This window comes from Pelmatolapia mariae, linkage group LG4 (assembly GCF_036321145.2).
Source record: "Pelmatolapia mariae isolate MD_Pm_ZW linkage group LG4, Pm_UMD_F_2, whole genome shotgun sequence".
Classification (NCBI taxonomy): domain Eukaryota; kingdom Metazoa; phylum Chordata; class Actinopteri; order Cichliformes; family Cichlidae; genus Pelmatolapia; species Pelmatolapia mariae.
In genome coordinates this window covers 29,623,275-29,642,659 of record NC_086230.1, presented here as the reverse complement: position 1 = coordinate 29,642,659, position 19,385 = coordinate 29,623,275, and the positions used below count along the sequence as shown (strand labels likewise).

Genomic DNA, 19,385 nt, shown 5'->3' with positions numbered 1-19,385 from the left:
CATACATTCAGATGTATTCTCTTATTGGATATAAAGTACCTGTGATTGTATAAATTTAGCAAGTACATTATTACTAAGTGTATTTCTTTGTTCTCATCTGTAGGTACTTTAAAATATAGCCTCACGACTTGCTTCGGCTATTTCTTAAGAATTAACTCTTCTTGTTGATGTTAGTTTTTGGATTCAGGAAGCCAGTTTATTTGGTCGAGCTCACTGATACAGACTTGGGCAAATTCAAAACATAACATAAGATGCAACTGACTTGAGTCTCTGTGTGGCATTTCTTACTTGTCTGAGTCATTTTGCTCCCTTTAGACGATGTAAAATGATACTTCTGAGATGCCCAATCAGCAGGGAATTGTATCACTGACGATCCAAAAAAGTCACTATTGGAGAAAAAATATGTTTTGTGATGTTATACTACTGTGATTAAGAGTCACGAGAGAAAGTATTGCTAGTATTAGGGCTGTGCGATATGACAAAAATCTCATATCCCGATATTAAGAAATCTATCGTCGATATAACGATATAAATTGCAAAAATGTAACATTTCCTGTAAATTCTGTGAATCTCGGGCATCTCGACTTGCGTGAAGTGTTTCCAGCTGGGCGTCGTGTACCTGGAGTCGAGTGTTTTAGCTGATGCATGGAACTATACATTTTTAGACATAAGTTGTAACGGCCACTGTTTTCTTTGTAAGTATTTATTACACAGCATGCTGCGGAGAAAAGTCTGTTCTAACATTTGAGTCTAAGGTTTATTTTTTAGCACCTGGCGGCTCTTTTTTGCTTCTCATCCGTAAATACTCTGCATCTTTCACGTGACTCGTTTTATTTTGAAAAGCCTCAACAGGATCTTGAGCTTTATTGTGAAAGGTTTATGTGGAAAATAAACAAACGGACACGCCGTGGTTTTACCGTCGTTGTTGCTAACGAAAACGCATAAAAAACAAGCGCTTGTCCGTCCGTAGTGTGGTTATATTAAATATAAGAGAAAGAGAGAACTTTAAGAAATTAATATAGCCACTACAGTGACCATCAAAATGATGAAAAAATATTGCCATAAACAGTTTATTTTGCGACACCACGAAACAAACGATAGCGTAAAATGAAACGATAGACGTTTTTCTATCGTCATCCGATATATATCGTTATATCGAACAGCCCTAGCTAGTATTACTAGTTACTAGTAAGTAACTAGTAATACAGTTGGAGAAATCGAGAGAAATGCTGTGCTGTTTATTTTAATTCCCCCATTCCATTTTCCAGGTTTTGTTATTGGTTTCTTGTATTGATCTACTTTTGGAGTTGATCCATATTTGGATTTGAATCTAGGAATTTTTGGGAAGAAATCTTTAGGGATGAGATAAAATCACATCAAATTGATACAGGAAAGATTAGAAGACGTGTGGTTTTTTTTTTTGTTGTTGTTGTTGTTGTTTTGAAGAAAATTGAAACACAAGTCATCCAGATATCTTTCTGGAACTCAAATCATTCATGGTTTGGCAGTAGTTTTCAGCCTTGGTTGAGCTACAGTCTTGGACAGTTTTTGTTAACATTTGTTGAATTGTTCTTGGGCCCCAATTGTACTGCTTTCCATTGTTATTTTGTGAGGACAGTCTCAAGAAAAGATTGCCCCGGACCATTGCTTATGGTGACCCTGTACTTTTAACTGCCTGCTTCAGTGGTTGGTCCTGAATGGTCTCTATTGTTCACTTCTTCAGGCAGAAGGAGATTAGAGATGACATCTGGTAAAAAGCAGGAATATTGTTCCCCAAGGTAAAGACGAGTGGTAGTGTGAGAGAATCCCAGCGTTGACCCTCGACGACATTAGAGCACCCTTGATCCCAATATTGCTGCACAGTGATGTGACAGTATGACACATTAAGCGAACAGTTGAACTTAATTGGCTCCTCGTGTGTGTGTGTGTGTGTGTGTGTGTATGTGTGTGTGTTGGTGTGTATCCAACTGGGATTTATGTTCTTTGTAATGCTAATGGAAAGACAGCAGTAGGGATAGATGTACTTCCCAAAAAAAGACGTTCATACTTTACATTGATATTTGCTTCATTGATGGTTTTCACAGATTTTTTTTTTTTTCCTGTGAGAGCAATACAAGAAAAAAAGATAAATTGGTGAATGGTCAATGGCACTTGGTATTTGAAGACATGCTTTCAAAATTCTACAATATTTTCTTTTTTTTCCGCCCAATCCAATATCAGTGGATTCACATGATGTGTTGTCATTGTTCTTTTACTCTGCAGACACACGGCTCTGTTGAGGATGACATCCCACAAATTCAGTAACTTGTACTGCTGCCGGCACAGTTCGTCATTATAATTGTTGGAGAGTAAGGAGGGAATGGTAAGGAGGAAATAAATGAAAAAATGGCAGAAAATCTCATTGTGCCTGAAATTGCTTCCTTCCTACACCACTGTTTCTACATAGTAAATATTTTAAGTACTCTGTAGTTTACTGTGAGATTTTGGAATCATTACTGTATATATAGCCCACCACTGTTATCTTAAAATCGCTAGCAAACCCTGGAATCTGCATTTTTTTTTTTTTTTCTGCAAGAGGATTATTTGTAGCTTTATGGTACTTAAAAGTATAATTTTCTTGAATAATTGTTATTGAATTCAAACTCAAAGCTACTAAATGCAAGCATAGGCAGCCATTCTAGACAGAGCACCATAGTGAACATTGTTAAGGAAAATGAAATTATTCCTTGCTGAAATTAAACCTTATGAGTGTTTGGAGATGCACAAAGCTGCTTGGATTTCAAGCCATAATTAAAAGGGAAACAAAAAATGGAAAGTGGGTGGACATTCATCGTGTGCTATGGTCTTAACTTTAATACCTTGAGTTTTAACAATGTCATGAAATCTGTAAATCAGAATTGCACAGTAGTTATTAGTACTTTATCAAGTTTGTAGGAATAGTTCAGGTTGTATATTTTATCAGATATTCAGTACTCCTTGTAGTTTACAGAATGCTGCATTTGGAGGTCTGTTAAGTTTTGTTGCATTATACATGACATTCCGTGCTATGCTACAGGGTCCTGTGAGTATATAGTCACCTGCCACTTTATTAGTTGCACCTTTTTAAATTGCTCTTTTACTTAAATAACTAATCAGCCAGTCACCAACAGCATGTAGACATTATTCAGACAACCTAGGGAAGTCTAAACCGAGCATCAGAATGGAGGACAAAGGTGATTTAAGTGACTTTGAATGTGTCATGGTTATTGGTGGCAGACTGGCTAGTCTGAGTATTTCAGAAACTGCTGATCTCCTGGGAAGTTTCCACATAACATTCTCTACGGTTTACAGAGAAGGGTAAGAAATTGAGAAAATATACTGTGGGCAGTAGTTCTCTGGATCAAAATGCCTGGTTGACATCAGAGTTCAGAGGAGAAAGGTAGTTTGGCCACTCTCCTCTGAACTTGAGACAGACTCTGTCACTCACAAACTCACTCATCACCCCCAAGGTATGCAGAAGAGTGTGTCTGAATGCACAAGATATCAACCCTTGAAACACATGGACTACAGCACCAGGAGACCACACTGGGTGCCATTCCTGCCAGCTAACAACAGGAAACACAGGCTAAAATTTGCATAGACTCCCCAAAATTGGACAATAGAAGAATGCAAAAGTCTCCGATTTTTGGTGGTAGGGTCAGAATATGCTGTAAAGATCATCATGGATCAATCCTGCCTTCCATCAGTGGTTTAGTGGGATATTTTTGATGACACGCTTTGGGGCCGTTAGTACCAATTGAGCATCGTTTAAATGCTACAGTCTGTCTTGAGTATTGTTGCTGACCATCTCCATCCCTTTATGACCCGAGTGTAACCATCTTCTGATGGGTGCAAATGGCTCAAACTGGTTTCTTGAATATGACCGTGATGGCCTCCACAGTCCATAGATCGTACTGGTAATTGGAGATTTGGATCATGGATGTGTAGCTGACAAATATTTATAAGCTATCGTGTTAATATGTACCAAAATCTCTGAGGAATGCTTCGCTGGACAGGCAAAAGGGGTCCAGTATTTGTAAGGTGTACCTAACAACAAAGTGGAGAGTAATTCAATATATAGATTTTTTTTTTTAAAATTAAATTTGTTTTATGTGGGATACAATTTAATAGTCCCCGTTTACTAATTTTCAGGCCTACTCCAAGTTTCTCATTTTGCATAATGCTTTGGTCCAGAAAAGCTGAAACCTGTTGGCATACAAAGAAACTGACAGAGTGCATACATGATGTCCAACACCCTTTGTGAAAAGAGAAGGATAAGAAGAGATTAGACAAACGAAGGGGATAAAGATAGAGCTAAAGACAGGCTTTGTTTTTGGTCCCCTTATGAGCCAGGGATCCTGCTAATTACCAAGCTCTCTGGTCCTTGCTAAATGTGTTTGAAATCCACTGGATGCAGATAATTGAGCTGGAAATGTGTTACATGACAAAGTCATGCTGAAGGACAACCACTAAAAAAGGCCTCCTCTCCGTCGTTTTCTCTGTCAGGCACACTTTTGATATAAAACTTTCTCAAATGATTCATTCCACAGTGTTTATCTTTGTTGTTTGTTGAGATTAAAGCTTAGGGGATGCTTGAACCACCTTTTGTGATAAGCTATAGTCAAAACAGAGACAGGTCAGTGGTGGACGTGTCAGACAGGTCTGTGTTTTCTTGTTGCTGAATAATTGCTTTTAGTTTTCAATTTAGGGATTTGAGCTTTTAAAAATCCCTCACATCATCATAGCAAAGCAAAAGACTGTTTTTATAGCCACAGGCTGGATGTGTCCATCTATGCATCTCAAGTTTTTTTTCCTCAGCTAAACAGTGTCTTGTACTTGAGTTTTTGTATAGCCTAAGTCTCAAATTGATTTCGGTGCTTCATATAAAAATTGATTTACTGACTTGGATACATAGATCCCGGGCAGAGATCAGCCTCCCCTGAGAATGTTGGAGTAAAGTGAAAACAAGGTGAAGAGAGACTCCCTGTCGTTCCATTTGCATTTTAATTATAAATTGCATCATTGCACCGAGTGCGGTAACAAAACAACTCTGCCTCTCTCCATTCACTCCTCCCTTTTGCTTCAAGCTCAGCTCACTTCACGAGACTGAAACTTCGTGCGGAGAGCCTCTGCTGGGCAGAAATTAAAGAGGGAGAGTTATATGTAAGAGCACATCCAGAACAGTTGGTGAAGCTGAATGAAGCCTTGCCTCAGTGAGTGTATGAAAACGTTATACAAATAATGTTTGTATCGGTTTAGCTCAGAAGAAATACATTGCCAAAAGAAGATTTTTATTTCGATAGTAAGACAGACTTTGCTTTGGGCACTGGAAAAGAAGACGGTGAAAAACCTGTGGACTTGCTGCAGCCAATATCATTTTGTCATTTAGAAAGCTTTTCTCTGTTGTTATCTTGGCAACATGGGCCCACTATGATTTGATGTCTGTCTCAGAGTATATAATATTTTTTTTTTTTTTTTTCAGGGCTGAGATTTTCACAGTGGGTTTGACTGTTTCTGCTGTGTGTCTTTGTGTGCGTTTGTTTGTGTGTGTCTACGCTTAGTAGGAGTATTAGTTTGTCACTTGTGTTGTCAGTAAGTATATAGAGCTAATTGATCACACTGGAGAAGTGTACAAGGACAAACTGTGTGAATGCAGACTGAGAGGCTTGAGATGTGGCCCATAAAAATCCAGCATAGCATGGCACATTATTTACAGGGGTTGTATTTCCGTACCACTTGCAAAAGGTACCCCATATGTGAGAGAAGTCCTTTATCTTTCCTGCAGATTTGACTGATAAAAATGTTACATTGGAATGGTTTCTATCGGAGTTTGCAAAATATGGGAAAAGAATATTGCCAGTATGCAAACAGATTAATTTGCATTTTTCTAATCCTAAAAGGCAGAAAAGCAGTTGGCATGTGTAAGAAAGTATACCAAGCCATTCACTTTCATATATTTATTCACACGTTGCATCTTTGTGTGGGGGAAAAAATGGGGACTTTAAACAGACCGCAGGTGTTTTGACACACACAATTTGAATAGTGTTGGGGAAAATCAAGAGGTTTCCCATTCTCACATATAGTATTGTGCAAAAAATCTTGAGCCACCACTCGTAAAGTAGTCTTGATTTTTAGTTCTCCAGTTTTTCTTTCATTTTTAAAGGTGGGAAATGGGTAGAAAACTGAGGTATATCAAATTACACAAGAATTTATCTGAAAGTTGGTGGCAACTGGCCTTATGAAGTAATGTGTTTCAATCAGTCATGGTTTGGCCTCCTCAGAGCCTGGACATGAGCATGCAACATTGAAGCGGCGTGTGATCATCTTGACAGAGAATGGAACAAAAGGCAGTCGCCATGCAAAGAAGCACTTTTGCATTGTCCTTCAAGAAGTCTGGAGAACTATTCCTGAAGACCACTTAAAGAAATTAGAAGAAAGCTTGGCTAAGAGAGATCAGGCTGTGCTGAAAAACAAAGGTGGACATACCAGTCTGTTTTTACCTTATAGAATATATTTCTATGTATGTTTGGATGTGTTTCAATCATTGACTGCACATTTTTCAAAATTTCCTACAAAAAATAAACAAAAGACAAGTGGTTTAACACTTTTGTGCTACACTGCATAGCGTGAGATAGTTGGCTATAGATTTGAACTACTCTGTTTGATTTAGACAAGGTTTGCTACCTTTCTAGAGTATATAGGATGCAGGAAACACAATGTACACTTTATACTAGGGAGGTGAGAGGGTAAAAACCATCTAACAACTTTTCCAACTGAATCAGATGTTTACATTCTCACCTACAGGTTTGCCCAACCTGTAATTCCTGTGTAAATTCTGGACTGCATTGCATGTGTTAAAACTTCTCAAGTCGTTTTAACTGTAGTTTAAATTGTGTACAAGCTTTTCCTTTTTTTTTTTTTTTTTTTTTAAGTATATATAACCTTTATGTACACTTGAGTCATGTAGCAGCTGGTCTGCTCTGCAACAGAAGAGCAATGGAGAGATTTGGTAAAGATCAGAATACGACGGAGAAGTGGGAGGACTTAAGAGAGGATGATGGAAAAGGGCAAATGCTGCCAAAATATTCTCTTCTTGTCTTTTCAGCCTTACTATTACATTAGATGCGCAAACGTACTGGGCTACTTGTATATTACACCGACAGGAGCTGCTCAGCCATGGAAACCCATGACATGAAGCTCCTAGCAAATGTTTTTTTGTGCTGATGTTGATGTCAGAGGAGGTTTGGAACTCCTCCAGTTTGGAAGATTTGACTTCACTTACTGTATTGAAAATGGAATTATTTCTTGGTGTGACTATAGCAAACACTGTGTGACGTACTTACAGTACATACGCTACATACAGTACATGCATCAGTACGTTTTGTGTTGCAGTACAGCTGGGGATATCAACTTCATTATTTTGAGCTAAGCTATCTCATTTTACTTGCTAGCATCATAGTAGTTTTGTTATCTTAGCTACAAGTAATACCTTTCTCGTTTGAAATCATCTAAAGTAGAAAATGCCACGTGAATTAGTAGATCTGAAGCAAGGTATGTGGTAAGGCATGGTTGCTCAGTTTTATAGCAGTCTTGAGAAGGATTAAGAGAAGTGAAAACGGAGAGTTTAGATGATTTAAAAAGGGGAGAGAGAAGGAAGCTGTGAGAAATGGAGAGTGAGAGAAGACGACTGGTGATATGGAGAGGGATAGTGATGGTGTTTCGCTGGAGTTTGCTCCACGGTTCAGGGAGGACCTCTGTCTCTGCCAGTGCCTCTTAATCCATCACACCTCCTGCGGTCCTGGATCCGACACACTCCAGCGTCTTCCCAACCCGCTGACGAATTCATGCTCAGCTCTGTCATGCATGTGTGCCCACTGTTCCTGGCCTTCTCTTATCCCTGTTTTCACTCTTTTTCTTTCTCTGAGTGAATGTCAGGGCTATCAGCACTGCCTCGGGCAAGATGGACAGACACTGTTTTACAGTGTTTTTATACATGCTCCACATCTAGACTTGTTCTTTCTCTCGACACTGAGAGGCTTTTCTCCTTCCCTTTTCCTGTTTTGCCTGCCAGTCTCTCCTGCAGCAAGCTCACATATTTTCAGTGTTCTTGCCCTTAATTTCTGCTACAAATCCAGAATCTCTCATAACGAATATTTGGGATATCTTCCTTTTTTATGATCCATGTGCATGTACTTATTTGACAGGATGTGCACCTCCAGCCATCTGTCTGTGAGTTTTAGAAATGAGGGTCGGCTACTTTACTTGATCAATCTTGCTAACCCCCCAGATGGATCTGCACATATTGCCTAAGCTTTTTATGAAATCTGACGTTATAATGAACAGGCTTGATTAACCCTCTGTCAGATTGCTCACCAGAGCTGGAGGAAAGAGAATTGTGGTGGTGGTGATAGAAGAACATGGCCTGGCTCTAAGCTGTGGAAAGATGAGCTAGCATGTGGGCATTTGATTTACGTTCAGAAATGCGTCACACATACGTTGACGTCTGCAGCACTTTGTCACTTAACCTCAGTTTTCTGGCAGGTTTTCAGTGTTTGTAGTCTGTCCCTCTCAACTCTGCAGCCTGTCTGTGTACCTCACAGTTTTGCTCTGTGCCTGTTGTTGCACAAGGTGACCCTCTAAACACTCCAGGATCCCTGCTGTGATTCTGGCTTTTCTTTGTAGCGGCCAAATTACGCACCTCCACCCCCTGTCCACCTGGTGGCGATGTCTCAGCACCTTGCCACCTGTTTCTCTGAGGGAGGGGATAGTAGGTAACTTAATATATTTGACATTTCCATTTTATTTTCCGTGTAAAGGGAATTAAGATAGTGACAGGCTAATTGTGTATTGATGTGTGTTTGTGTGCTTGCATGTAGAATGTGTTTTTCCTTTTCTTTTTCTTTTGTATAATGAATATATTTTCTGTTTTTGAGACTCTGCGATAGCTGTAATGAATTCCAGAAGGCTTTTTGTTGTTTTGTTCTGTCACTCCTATTTCACAGTAGACCACGTTGCTTGAAGTCCCTGCCATATGGTCATACTGAAGGATTTATTGGATAAACGTAACCTTTTCATACAAAATCATTGCTATTCCTCTACGATACCTTATGTAACCACAATAGGATCCGTTTAGCTTTAGAATGGCAATATATTGTAAAGTTAGAGTAGGTGACATTAATGCTTGTTCCAACATAATCTAATTTTAGAATATGAACACCACCTACACTTGTGTTCATAATCCAAAAACTCGTGGTGATGGTAAATGTAGATTGTAATTTTTCAACAGTGACATTTTATATGTAGGGATAGTAAAGCTAAATAATTTTTCTGTATGTGTTTTTGCTACTATTTAGCCATGACAGTAGAAGCAGCATAAAGAGAAAATGTGCAATGCAGCAGTGGTCCCTGGCTGTAACTATCAGTTAATTAGGTGAAGTATTACACTGAAACAGGTACCCTACTGGACTGCCAAGAATGTTATGTTAGGACGACTGGCTCTGTAGCCGCAGTCACCGGCGTAATTGCAAATTATTGATCTGTGAAGATATTATAGGGCTGATGATCCAACCTGCTGAATATTATAGAGGTTCACCTCCTGCAGCTCCCACCATGGTATGAATATGTTACCTCTTAGGTGCCATGTGGTATTTGCAACCAGGATGTTGGAATCAGATTTTTGGGTCTTGTGGGTTATAAGGCAAAACCTCCATTGACCGGTTTTGTTTTGACAAAGCCTGCAGGTACTAGATCGGATTAGAATCTCAGGATTTTGGAGACCAAGTAAACACTGTGTCATGTTTGTTGACTCATTCTAGCAAAGTTTTTTTTTTTCTGTTTCTTTCTTTCTTTCTTTCTTTTTTTTTCTCCCCCGTCCAGTGTGGTACGGTGCATTGTACTGCAGGCCGTTGCCAGTGACATTGCTATGGGAATGTGATCATTTGCAAGGATGTTTAGGGGGTGCCTCATGTCAAATAACACCCAAGTAAATATCAGGATCTGAAGTTTCCCAGAACATTACACTTTCAGTGGTTTTAGCATTATGGCTGTTCAGTCTAATTGAGGAAACAATATGAGCAAATGTTCTTTGTCAAAGATGCTTTTTGTTTGAGTTTTAGAGTTGGTCTAAAAGAACACAATCTGGGAGAAGTCAGGCTAACAATTCAGAGAAAATTACAACTGATGTATGCTCTGTCAGCCCAGCAGCTTAACAATGTGCACTCTCCAGCATTTCTATGCATGAGCTTCTTCTTTCGGCTGCTCCCTTTAGGGGTCACTGCGGTGGTTCATCTGCCTCCATCTCACCCTATCCCGAGCATCCTCTGTCACATCAACCTTCTGAATATCCTCCTTGACCACATCCATGAATCTTCTCTGTCGTCTTCCTCTTTTCCTCCTACCTGGCAGCTCCATATTCAACATCTTTCAGCACCTTTCCTTAGTGTCCAGCCTCACATAGAAATCACTACACACCTTTTCCTTTCTCTTTGCCACCTAGCCTCCCAATGCTCTGTCTACTTTACTCGTCCCCCTGACTATCCCTCTTGTTTCTTTGCTAACCCTTTGAATACTTTCCTGTACCTCCTCATTCAAACCCAAGTCTCCTTTTCTCTGTCCACAGGGTACACTTTCTTAGCAAATTACCTTACCACTTCAGCTGTACTTTCCCAGTCCTCCCTACCACCCATAACCTGTCTCAACTCCTCCCTGTATTCTACGCAACCTTTACTTTCTCATCTTCCACTACTTAATCCATAGAAATACTTTCTTTTGCTTCCTCCTTTCTACAGACTAGAATCTTGTGCTGCGTAGCTACACTCTCCCCTGACATTACTATGCAGTTTTGTATCTCTTTCAGATTGCACCTTCTGCGTGAGGCACAGTCTACCTGTGTACACCTTTCTCCAATCTTTTGTCACCCTATGTTCCTGCCTCTTCCTGAAATACGTGTTCACCTCATCCATCCTTTTTTCTGCCATCTGTACTTTGCTTTTCTCTTTTTAACACTATATCTATCTAACACCACCTCATCACACCTGTTCCTTTTTACTTGCATTTCTTCATCAAATAACATTCAGCATCAACGCTTCAGTTTCCACCTTCAAACTCATGATCCTGGCTGATATTCTCCTCACCTCTACAACATTGTTCACATTATCCTTTCTCCATTTCTCTTCCTATCTAAACCATGGTTGTTAACCTGTGCATGGAAATCTTATTGGTGATCTACACGTTTTATCTGGCAAACCCAAGCAAGTCCAGTTAAATGATTGGAAATGTTTTAAATATCAAATGTCTGGCAAACTTGGCATTTCTTTGATACTGTTAAGAATTTTTTTTTTAGAAGGGCCAATAAATATTTTTAACCTGCAATGAAGTAAAGATAATACTCCAACAGCTAGACATATTGAAAATAAACAAGCTAAATATGCATTGTTCTCACTGACACTGAGGTTGGGTTGGGAAGGCTGTGCAAGCGATGTGCATCACCAGCTATTCAGATTGTCACAAGCACAGATGGAAAAACAAATGAACAGAAATGTGTCCTCGAGTGTAAATATGCATTGTAAGCTCTTCACAATATCAGATTTGCAGATGGAGGTAACATATGTGCAGAATATGCTATCACCACGTAAAATTTACAGATGGAGTGAATATCGCAGCACAGGAATTATTACACCATGAGCCGAGTGTCATGTATTGACTTAGTGTGTAACATGTTAGTGATGTGGTACCAGTATACCGTGGGGCTGTAAGAGTCTGGACAGCTGGTGGCCTCTAGCTCTCATCCTGATGGCAGAGGCAGACGCAGCATCATCTCGCTTACCTCTTGTTTATGCAGAAGAAGTTGAATCTATCTGTCTTTTGGTTTGTCAGAGTCTCTTCCCTGGCGTGTTGAAGTATGTGACAGAGAGATGGAGAGAGATGGTGGCTGGACTGGTAGAGTGAGAGCAGACTGTCTTTCTGTAATGAATATAAATGGGCTCCAGGTCTCACTCTCCTCATCTGGCCTACCTTTCTGAAAGCAGACATGGGATGAGAATGTGGGTTGAAGTTGGTCCATCCTCCTTTACTCCTTTTGCTACACAGTCACACCTTCTGCATTATACATACAGAAAACAGAAGATCAAACTTGTTTTGTGCCATGCTTTTTTTTTTTTTTTTTTTTTTTTGCTGGCTGCATTCTGGTTTTAAGGTGTCATTTGAAAGGGGCATCTTGAACATAATCTTCTGCAAGGTAAAAGGTAAAAAATGACGACATGCCCTAAGGAAGCACACAAGTTACACTTATAACCCAACATAGCACTGAATTCTGATCTGTAGGGTACATTTATTCTGCTTATGTAGTTTGTAAACTATTTCTTTTTCTAATTATTCACTGTCTGTAGTCCTGAAATGTAAAAAAACGGAGGAAATTCTAATGTCAAAGAGCTGATAAATTGTTGTATATCATTTAGGATTAAGTGTAAGTGTGTTGAGAGACATTAAGTGTAAGTGTGTGGAGAGACATAAACCATTTTGACACTTATGTAAATGTAAAGTAAGAACATTTATTAAAACATGACTCCTTGAAATGAACCATAGGTTAAAAAATGAATGGTTGCAAGAGGTTTTAGTGCTGAGGTTTTTGTGCATCTTCAACCTCCAGAAAATCAGGAATGATGTGTCTTGGCAGTCAAGATGTTGTGATAATGACATTTTCAATAAACATGTGCAAAAACTGATGTTGAAGGACAGGAGTGCAGAACATTTTCTCTTTTCTACCATGCACTTTCTGTTTTTGATTAAACTGTAATTATTGTAAGTGCAGAATGGGTTAAAACCAGAGTGGCAACATCCAAGACTATAATAAGGCTCATGCAGAAGTGCCAGAAACGGTTCCTCATTTCCAGTTACTCAAATGATGACAAATTGCTCTGAAGATGAGTCCCCATGGACTTCTATGCTAAAATGCCCAGCAGAAATGAAAATTTTTTTGCAACAGCTGTTCGGGGGCAAACTTTTAAATAACTCCCCTGTACAAATTTTTGTGAACATTTAACCTTTGGCATTATTTTGTCTTTACTAACAGTCGCCTAGCGTTAGCAGGTTTCTGTGACTGTGTGATGTAGTCCATCGCAGCACTGTTAACCAGGCTCAGTAGTTTTATCTTGTAACTTAACAGTTACAAAATAATAAACAAACAAAAAAAGGAGAGCCAATGCCACAATGCTAAAACTGAGTCTTTGAAATGGCAGTTTACAAACCAGGTGGTGACATCTCTGTGACTCAATTCATTTTTATATGGCCTGTAAATTGGATGTGAAAACCATGCAGAAAATACTTTGGTGAGCTTGTGACATTAGTTTTTCAGATTTAAAAATAGAACCTCTTATTTTAGTGGTGTTCAATACAACAATAGCCCTCAAAAATTGTGGTGATAAAGAAGGACAGGTCATTTAGTCTTCACAATGCAGTATCCCTAGCACAGCGTTTGTATGCTTTTGTTGCAGAATAATAAACTGTTGTCTAGTTCTTTAGTTTGCTGTATTTGCAGGCAGAGAAATTTTGATGTATACTCTGCAGAATCTGAACTTGTTTGCTGTCCTTCTGCATTGCTCTCTCTCTTTCTAAGCACTTCTTATCCTCATCCTAATTTTCACTGCTTTTTATCCAACCTTGGAAGTGCTGATGGCTACCAAGTAGCTGCAAAAAATTCTTCAGTCCTTATCTGAACCACAGCTCCTCGATTACCTCTTTCCTTTGTCTTTTAATTGCCTTTGGGAGAGCACAGTCTTTGTGCCTGCCATACACTGTAATGTGACAATATTTATTTTCCCTACATCATATGCATTATCACCTATTAGCCATTCCTTTCGTTCACACCGTCATCTTCAGATTCCCGTGACAAATGAACTGTCTGAAGACATTTCTCCTGAGGGAGTCCTATGATTAGCACGCATCTCCTCTGTCTCTCAGTTGTTATTGTTGCTTTTCTCCTACTGCTTTGCTCTTGATGTTTGTCATGAAAAACAAGGAAAAAAAACATCCCAAGCTTTTTTCTGGTTAAGTGTCATCTGGGTCTATTTAGAAAGCTGTGAGGCTGTTAGCAGTGCTGCCAGTGTTGTCATGTTTTCTTAAATTGATTTCCTGTGATTACTTGGCATTCATGGTGCTCTTTAAGGGACATGATACAAGAAAGCCACTTGGTAAATTGTGCCTTGAATACACTGTGATACAATACCAGAATGATGACACGAGGAAACACACACGCATGTAAAAAATCACCCTCGCTCACTCGTATAGACTGTAATTAATTGCCAGGAAGTCTCAGGTAATTTAAATTGCAAATCAGTACAGCTTTTTTCTCCCGACTTTTTTTTGATTAATATTTTATTGTTTTACTGAGCGAAAATGCCACCAGTGTTTTCATCAGATACAAGTGGCACAAAAGAAGAAAAGGGGGCACTGAATTGAGATGATCAGATTCAGGCGTTAGCTCTAAACATTAATTAAGTTGTCTGGTTCTAGAGCCGGTGAGGTCCGCGTGTCGCCTCTTCCGTTTCCAATCCACTCACCAAGAGACAGAGGTTCCTCTTACTTTTTACCCCTTTCCTTCCCTTTTTTTGTCTCTCTGGATTCTTGGTCCAGTACTGTTTCTGCCAAGTTTTCTTAGGTCCTAAACTTCTCTTTCAATCAGACACTAATTAAGCAATGGAGTGGAAGGGTTTCTCTGGCAGGAGATCAGGGGGACTTGCAGGTTGAGTGAGAAAAGCCAGATCTTGAGACCTTGATGACTTAGGTATGAAATTTGTGGAGAGGAACTTGAAAGGAGCGTAGGGGAATGAGACGAGAGGAAATGAGAGATTTAGACAGCAGAGAAATTACACTTTGAAACCAAACCGTGCATATTCCTTTTTATTTTTCAGTAAGATGTTCAGGCATTTGAGACTGCTAGTATAGAACGGACCAAAAATTAGAATAGGAAAATAATGAGGAAACTCCACTTTGCTTCAAATGGAAGCGGAGAGGTGATGTAGCCATTACAGTCTAAATCTGTACCGCAGTATTCTGGAATAAAAACAGCCTTGGAACAGGTGCTTATCAAACAAAACTTTGACCTTTCTTAGTCGTTTGAAAGTAAAGTGTGACCTTGTGTGTGTTGTGAGTACAGACTGGCTGCTTGAGATGAAAGTCTTAAGTCCTGCCCTTCACTTACAGCCACAGCGGATGGGTGCAGCCTGGCTGGAATCACATGGCTGGCACAGCACTCTGTTCATCTCAAAGCAAAACAAAGACGAAACCACGCGCAGATAAAGGAAGGCTTCCCTTAGTGAAGCCGAGTGCACGCTGCTGCTGTGCTTTGACTGCCAAAGACTCTTTTAAAACAAATAAATCCAGAGCCCTTACTTCCTACTTACTGGGAAATACCACTCAATTAGACCAAACATTTAATTAAGAATTGCCATGACATGTACAAAGAGAGGCACGTACACACACGGGATGCACAAGGTCACAGATTTCTTAGTTATCGGTTTTGTTACTTTAAAAGTCAAACTGTTTTAATGGCTGTATTTCTGTGACACTACAGGGAACCTGTAGCTATTTTAGAGTCTGGGCATTCTGTTGTACTGGATTCAACTTTCTGCTGTTCTCTGTATGGCAGGGGTTTTAGAGGCAGCCAGCTTGACTGATTACTGGACCTTTCCTCCCTCATACACCTCATACCACCTCATCCCACATCTGGCTGCTGCCACTGCCCAACTCGGTGCTCTCAGCATCAATGCTGGCAATGTCCAGAGTACCAAGTCCCCCACCACCGGCAGAAATGTCCAGCAGTCCTGTGGCTGAGAGCTGGTGTTATACTCAGGTGAGTAATGCATGACTTTTTATATTTTGTGTTTCACTTTTTCACTTCCTTGTGTTTTACTAAACTGAACCGTAATCAGGCCAGAATGCATCTTAAAATATTATAGTTAGATTGTCAGGCATTACTTAAGATGGTAACCACTAACCAGTGCTATTAACAACTCCATGCAGGTAAATATTAGTAGTACGGACAGTCTCCTGTGTCTCCTGTCCTTTTGCACGGAAATTAATCTCAGCACACAATGCTGAAGGATGTCTCAATACCTAAAATGCATCTGAAGTGAAAATGATCTGAAGAATGTGTGTGATTTAACAAAAACAGTATATCTGGTCACATTGCACCACGTTTTTAATTTAATAAAAAAAGTAGACTTAATAAATAATATTTTGCTGATTTGCAAAACCGTTGACCATCTGAGATGAAACAAATACAGCTGTAGTTGGGATATAACAAAGTAATTTATGACACACCTGTGGCAATAGTTGTTTTCGCTAGAAATCAATTATAAATGAGGCTCTGAAGCAGTGATTTTTAATTTTGTTCAATGCCTGTTGCCTCAGCTCTTCTCTCCTCATATCTCTTTATCACCTCCTTCGTTTGATACTCTGGTAAAATGCGAGAAAAGGAAATGAAGATGTACAAACTGAGAAATAAGAAATAGGGTATATTTTACTGGACTCCTTTTGTAACCATAATTTTAATTTCACCCCTTGTAAATGCTGAGGTTATTTAATTTGTGGTCTTTAAAGATGTTAGAGGATTTATAAGATTTTGTCTTTAACCAGCCTGAACTCACTTCGGCAAGCTTCCTCGTAATGTCTTTAAGTAGTTATAAGGAATAGTTCTTCAGGCTTCTTCAGGAAATTCCAGACATCTTCTTTGGATGTCATCTGCCTTTTGTTCACTAGTCTGTCCAGATGATCCCAAACTGTTTAGATAATTTTGAAGTCCAGTCTCTGGGGATGTGAATCCATGCCTGATAGTTGTGTGTTCCATTGTGTGTTCTTCCATCCAGGTGCTTTTTTTTTTTTTTTTTGCATTGGCAGTGTTTTTGGAATCATTGTTATGCTGAAAAATGAAGCTGTTGCCAATCAGACAGTTTCCAGATGGTATTGCATGATGAATCAAAATCTGACAGTATTTTCTTTTTTCATTATTCTATCGTTTTTGATGAGATCACTGGCTGAAATGCAGCACCAAAGGATGACAGAACCTCTGTGTTGTTGTGTTGTACCTCTCCTCTGACTTCTTTAATACATTTTGAAAACGATTTGATCTAAAAATTAAAAATTTGGATTTAGCACTCATTAAGACCTTTTGCTACTGATTTTCAGTCCAGTTCTTGTGTAATTTGGCAAACCTCAGCTTTTTCTTCTCATTTCGCTTCCTTAAAAATGGCTTTCTGACAGCCACATTTGCACTGAGACTGTTTCTGATAAGGCAGGGGTGTTGAACTCCAGGCCTTGAGGGCCGGTGTCCTGCAGGTTTTAGATGTGTCCTTGATCCAACACAGCTGATTTAAATGGCTAAATTAGCTCCTCAACATGCCTTGACGTTCTCCAGAGGCCTGTCAATGAACTAATCATGTGATTCAGGTGTGGTGGCCCAGGGTGAGATCTAAAACCTGCAGGACACCGGCCCTCGAGGCCTGGAGTTTGACACCCCTGTGATAAGGGTTCAGCAAACGGTAGATCAATCAACTGATGGACCAAATACATTTCTCAGGTCCTGTGTCTGGTCCTTGCTGAATAACATGACTTTTAGTTATTGTTATTATAACCCCCACTAGACAGGCAGGCAACATGGACAAGCAGCTTTTTTAATGTGATAACATAACGAGGTAGCATAGGAGTTTTGGTACCAATAGGTGTATCTGCTAAAATTCTCATACAGGTTTGAATCCCGGTGACCTTTATCTTAAGGTCACAGGGCAAATTCTGAATGCAGTCACTTTTGAAATTGATACCATAGGTGTATTCACTAGGAGGCTGAGGGTTAGCACTGGTGGCTGCAAGTGGTATTTAGACCAGCCACTTTTATGGCCAATGGCTCTTTGGGAATCACCTTGGTGTTGCAAAAACACTATATTATGCCTGTAAAACAATGTTATTTTTTTGCATTTTTTACAGGTTAAACTTTCGTGACCGTTTGCTACAGAGCACCTTTAAAAACCTTTTGTTGCCATTTTTTTCCTGTTATGTGTAGATACAACACTGCTTTATCCCTTTTGTTAAGTTCCTTTTTTATGCTTGAATGAGTCAAGTTAAGTGACTTACTAAACAAACAAACAAAAAGAAAATGCTGGTGAAAATGTTCAGGTACAAGAACTAGTCTGAAAATAAGTCAAAAAGCAACTAATTTTTAAATGAAACTATGATTAACCAGCCAGGAGAACTACTGCTCAAGACCGCTTTAAAAATTACAAGAACGTTTGGTTCCTTGGAGGCAAAATATAACGAAATGAGGCCTGACTCAAGACTTTTGCACAGTACCATATGCAGTACCTGGCTGGATTTAGCAAAATAATCTGCTTCTACCCCAGAAGAACTCTGAATTTAGTAATTTGGTAATTACTTGGTAATCCGTCCCTTTTGTTGGATGCTTCCATGCAGTTAGGAGGTTGAGATGCTCTTTTTTTCGGTTCCTCCTTTTGTTGTTTTCTGCCCGTAGATTATCAAATGTCAGTTTGATTCATGCAAGCAAAATTATCTTCATCATTTATAAAGTACAATCGTTGCTTTAGAATTGGCTATGCACAGTCTGACAAATTGCTTCAAGCTTCTTCAAACATTGTTGGTTTGTTGGTAAGGGATTTTTGTTGCTTGCTTCTTATTTCTGCTTGGGGCTGGAGGCTCAAGGCTATATTAGCAGTTACTACTATAATTTACACCCAGATTACAAGATAAACTGTCAGACATTGAGCTATATTGTGGGTGAACTAGGTTCTGTGTTTTAACAAGGTGGAAGATATCGCTGGTTCTGCTGCATCAATTTTGAATGTTAAAAAAAGTTCTCTAAACTTACAAGGTGCAGTGTTAAATTGGAGGAGTAGTTCAGCCATAAAGGTGTTCTTGAACAGTGCTACACAATATGTATCTTTTGCTTTAATCAGCCCGGTGCAGCTTTTGCTAATCTTTAATGGTGGATCTTTTTTTACTTTTTTGGTATTTGTGCAATATTAAATCTAGCTTGCTGATATGCTTTTTCCCTGATGGCTTCAACATTACCAGCCAAAGTTTTTTTTTTTTTTTAAATAAAAATTGATGTCATTTTACATGTTTTCTTTGTTTAATGGTTATCTGTTCTATGAAATTGTATTTGTTATAGTTATTGCAGTGTAGGCTTTACTAGCTCAGATAACACTTTCCTGTTAAGAGCAAAGGTAGATAAAGTATGTCATTGATGATGTCTGTTTTTTCATCTCTGCTATGTCCTTGCAAAATTGTTTTGTTTTTTTTCCGTTGCTACTTTTCCATTATCCTTTCTTCTTTCCCTTCGTTTGTTGTCAGTGTTTATTAAG

At 39.1% G+C, this 19,385-nt stretch overlaps 1 protein-coding gene across 2 annotated transcripts in view; it reads left to right on the top strand.

Moving 5' to 3' along the window:
* The window catches only part of spop (speckle type BTB/POZ protein), a 100,038-nt gene that overhangs the window by 30,238 nt on the left and 50,415 nt on the right, over window positions 1–19,385 (top strand). The window contains exons 3-4 of one of the 2 annotated variants that reach the window (XM_063472347.1): window positions 2,263–2,362; window positions 15,662–15,865. In XM_063472347.1, coding sequence (XP_063328417.1) covers window positions 15,779–15,865 — 87 coding nt within the window. In that variant the 5' untranslated portion in view covers window positions 2,263–2,362; window positions 15,662–15,778. The remainder of the gene's footprint in view (window positions 1–2,262; window positions 2,363–15,661; window positions 15,866–19,385) is intronic. The other variant, XM_063472345.1, reaches the window with a different exon arrangement.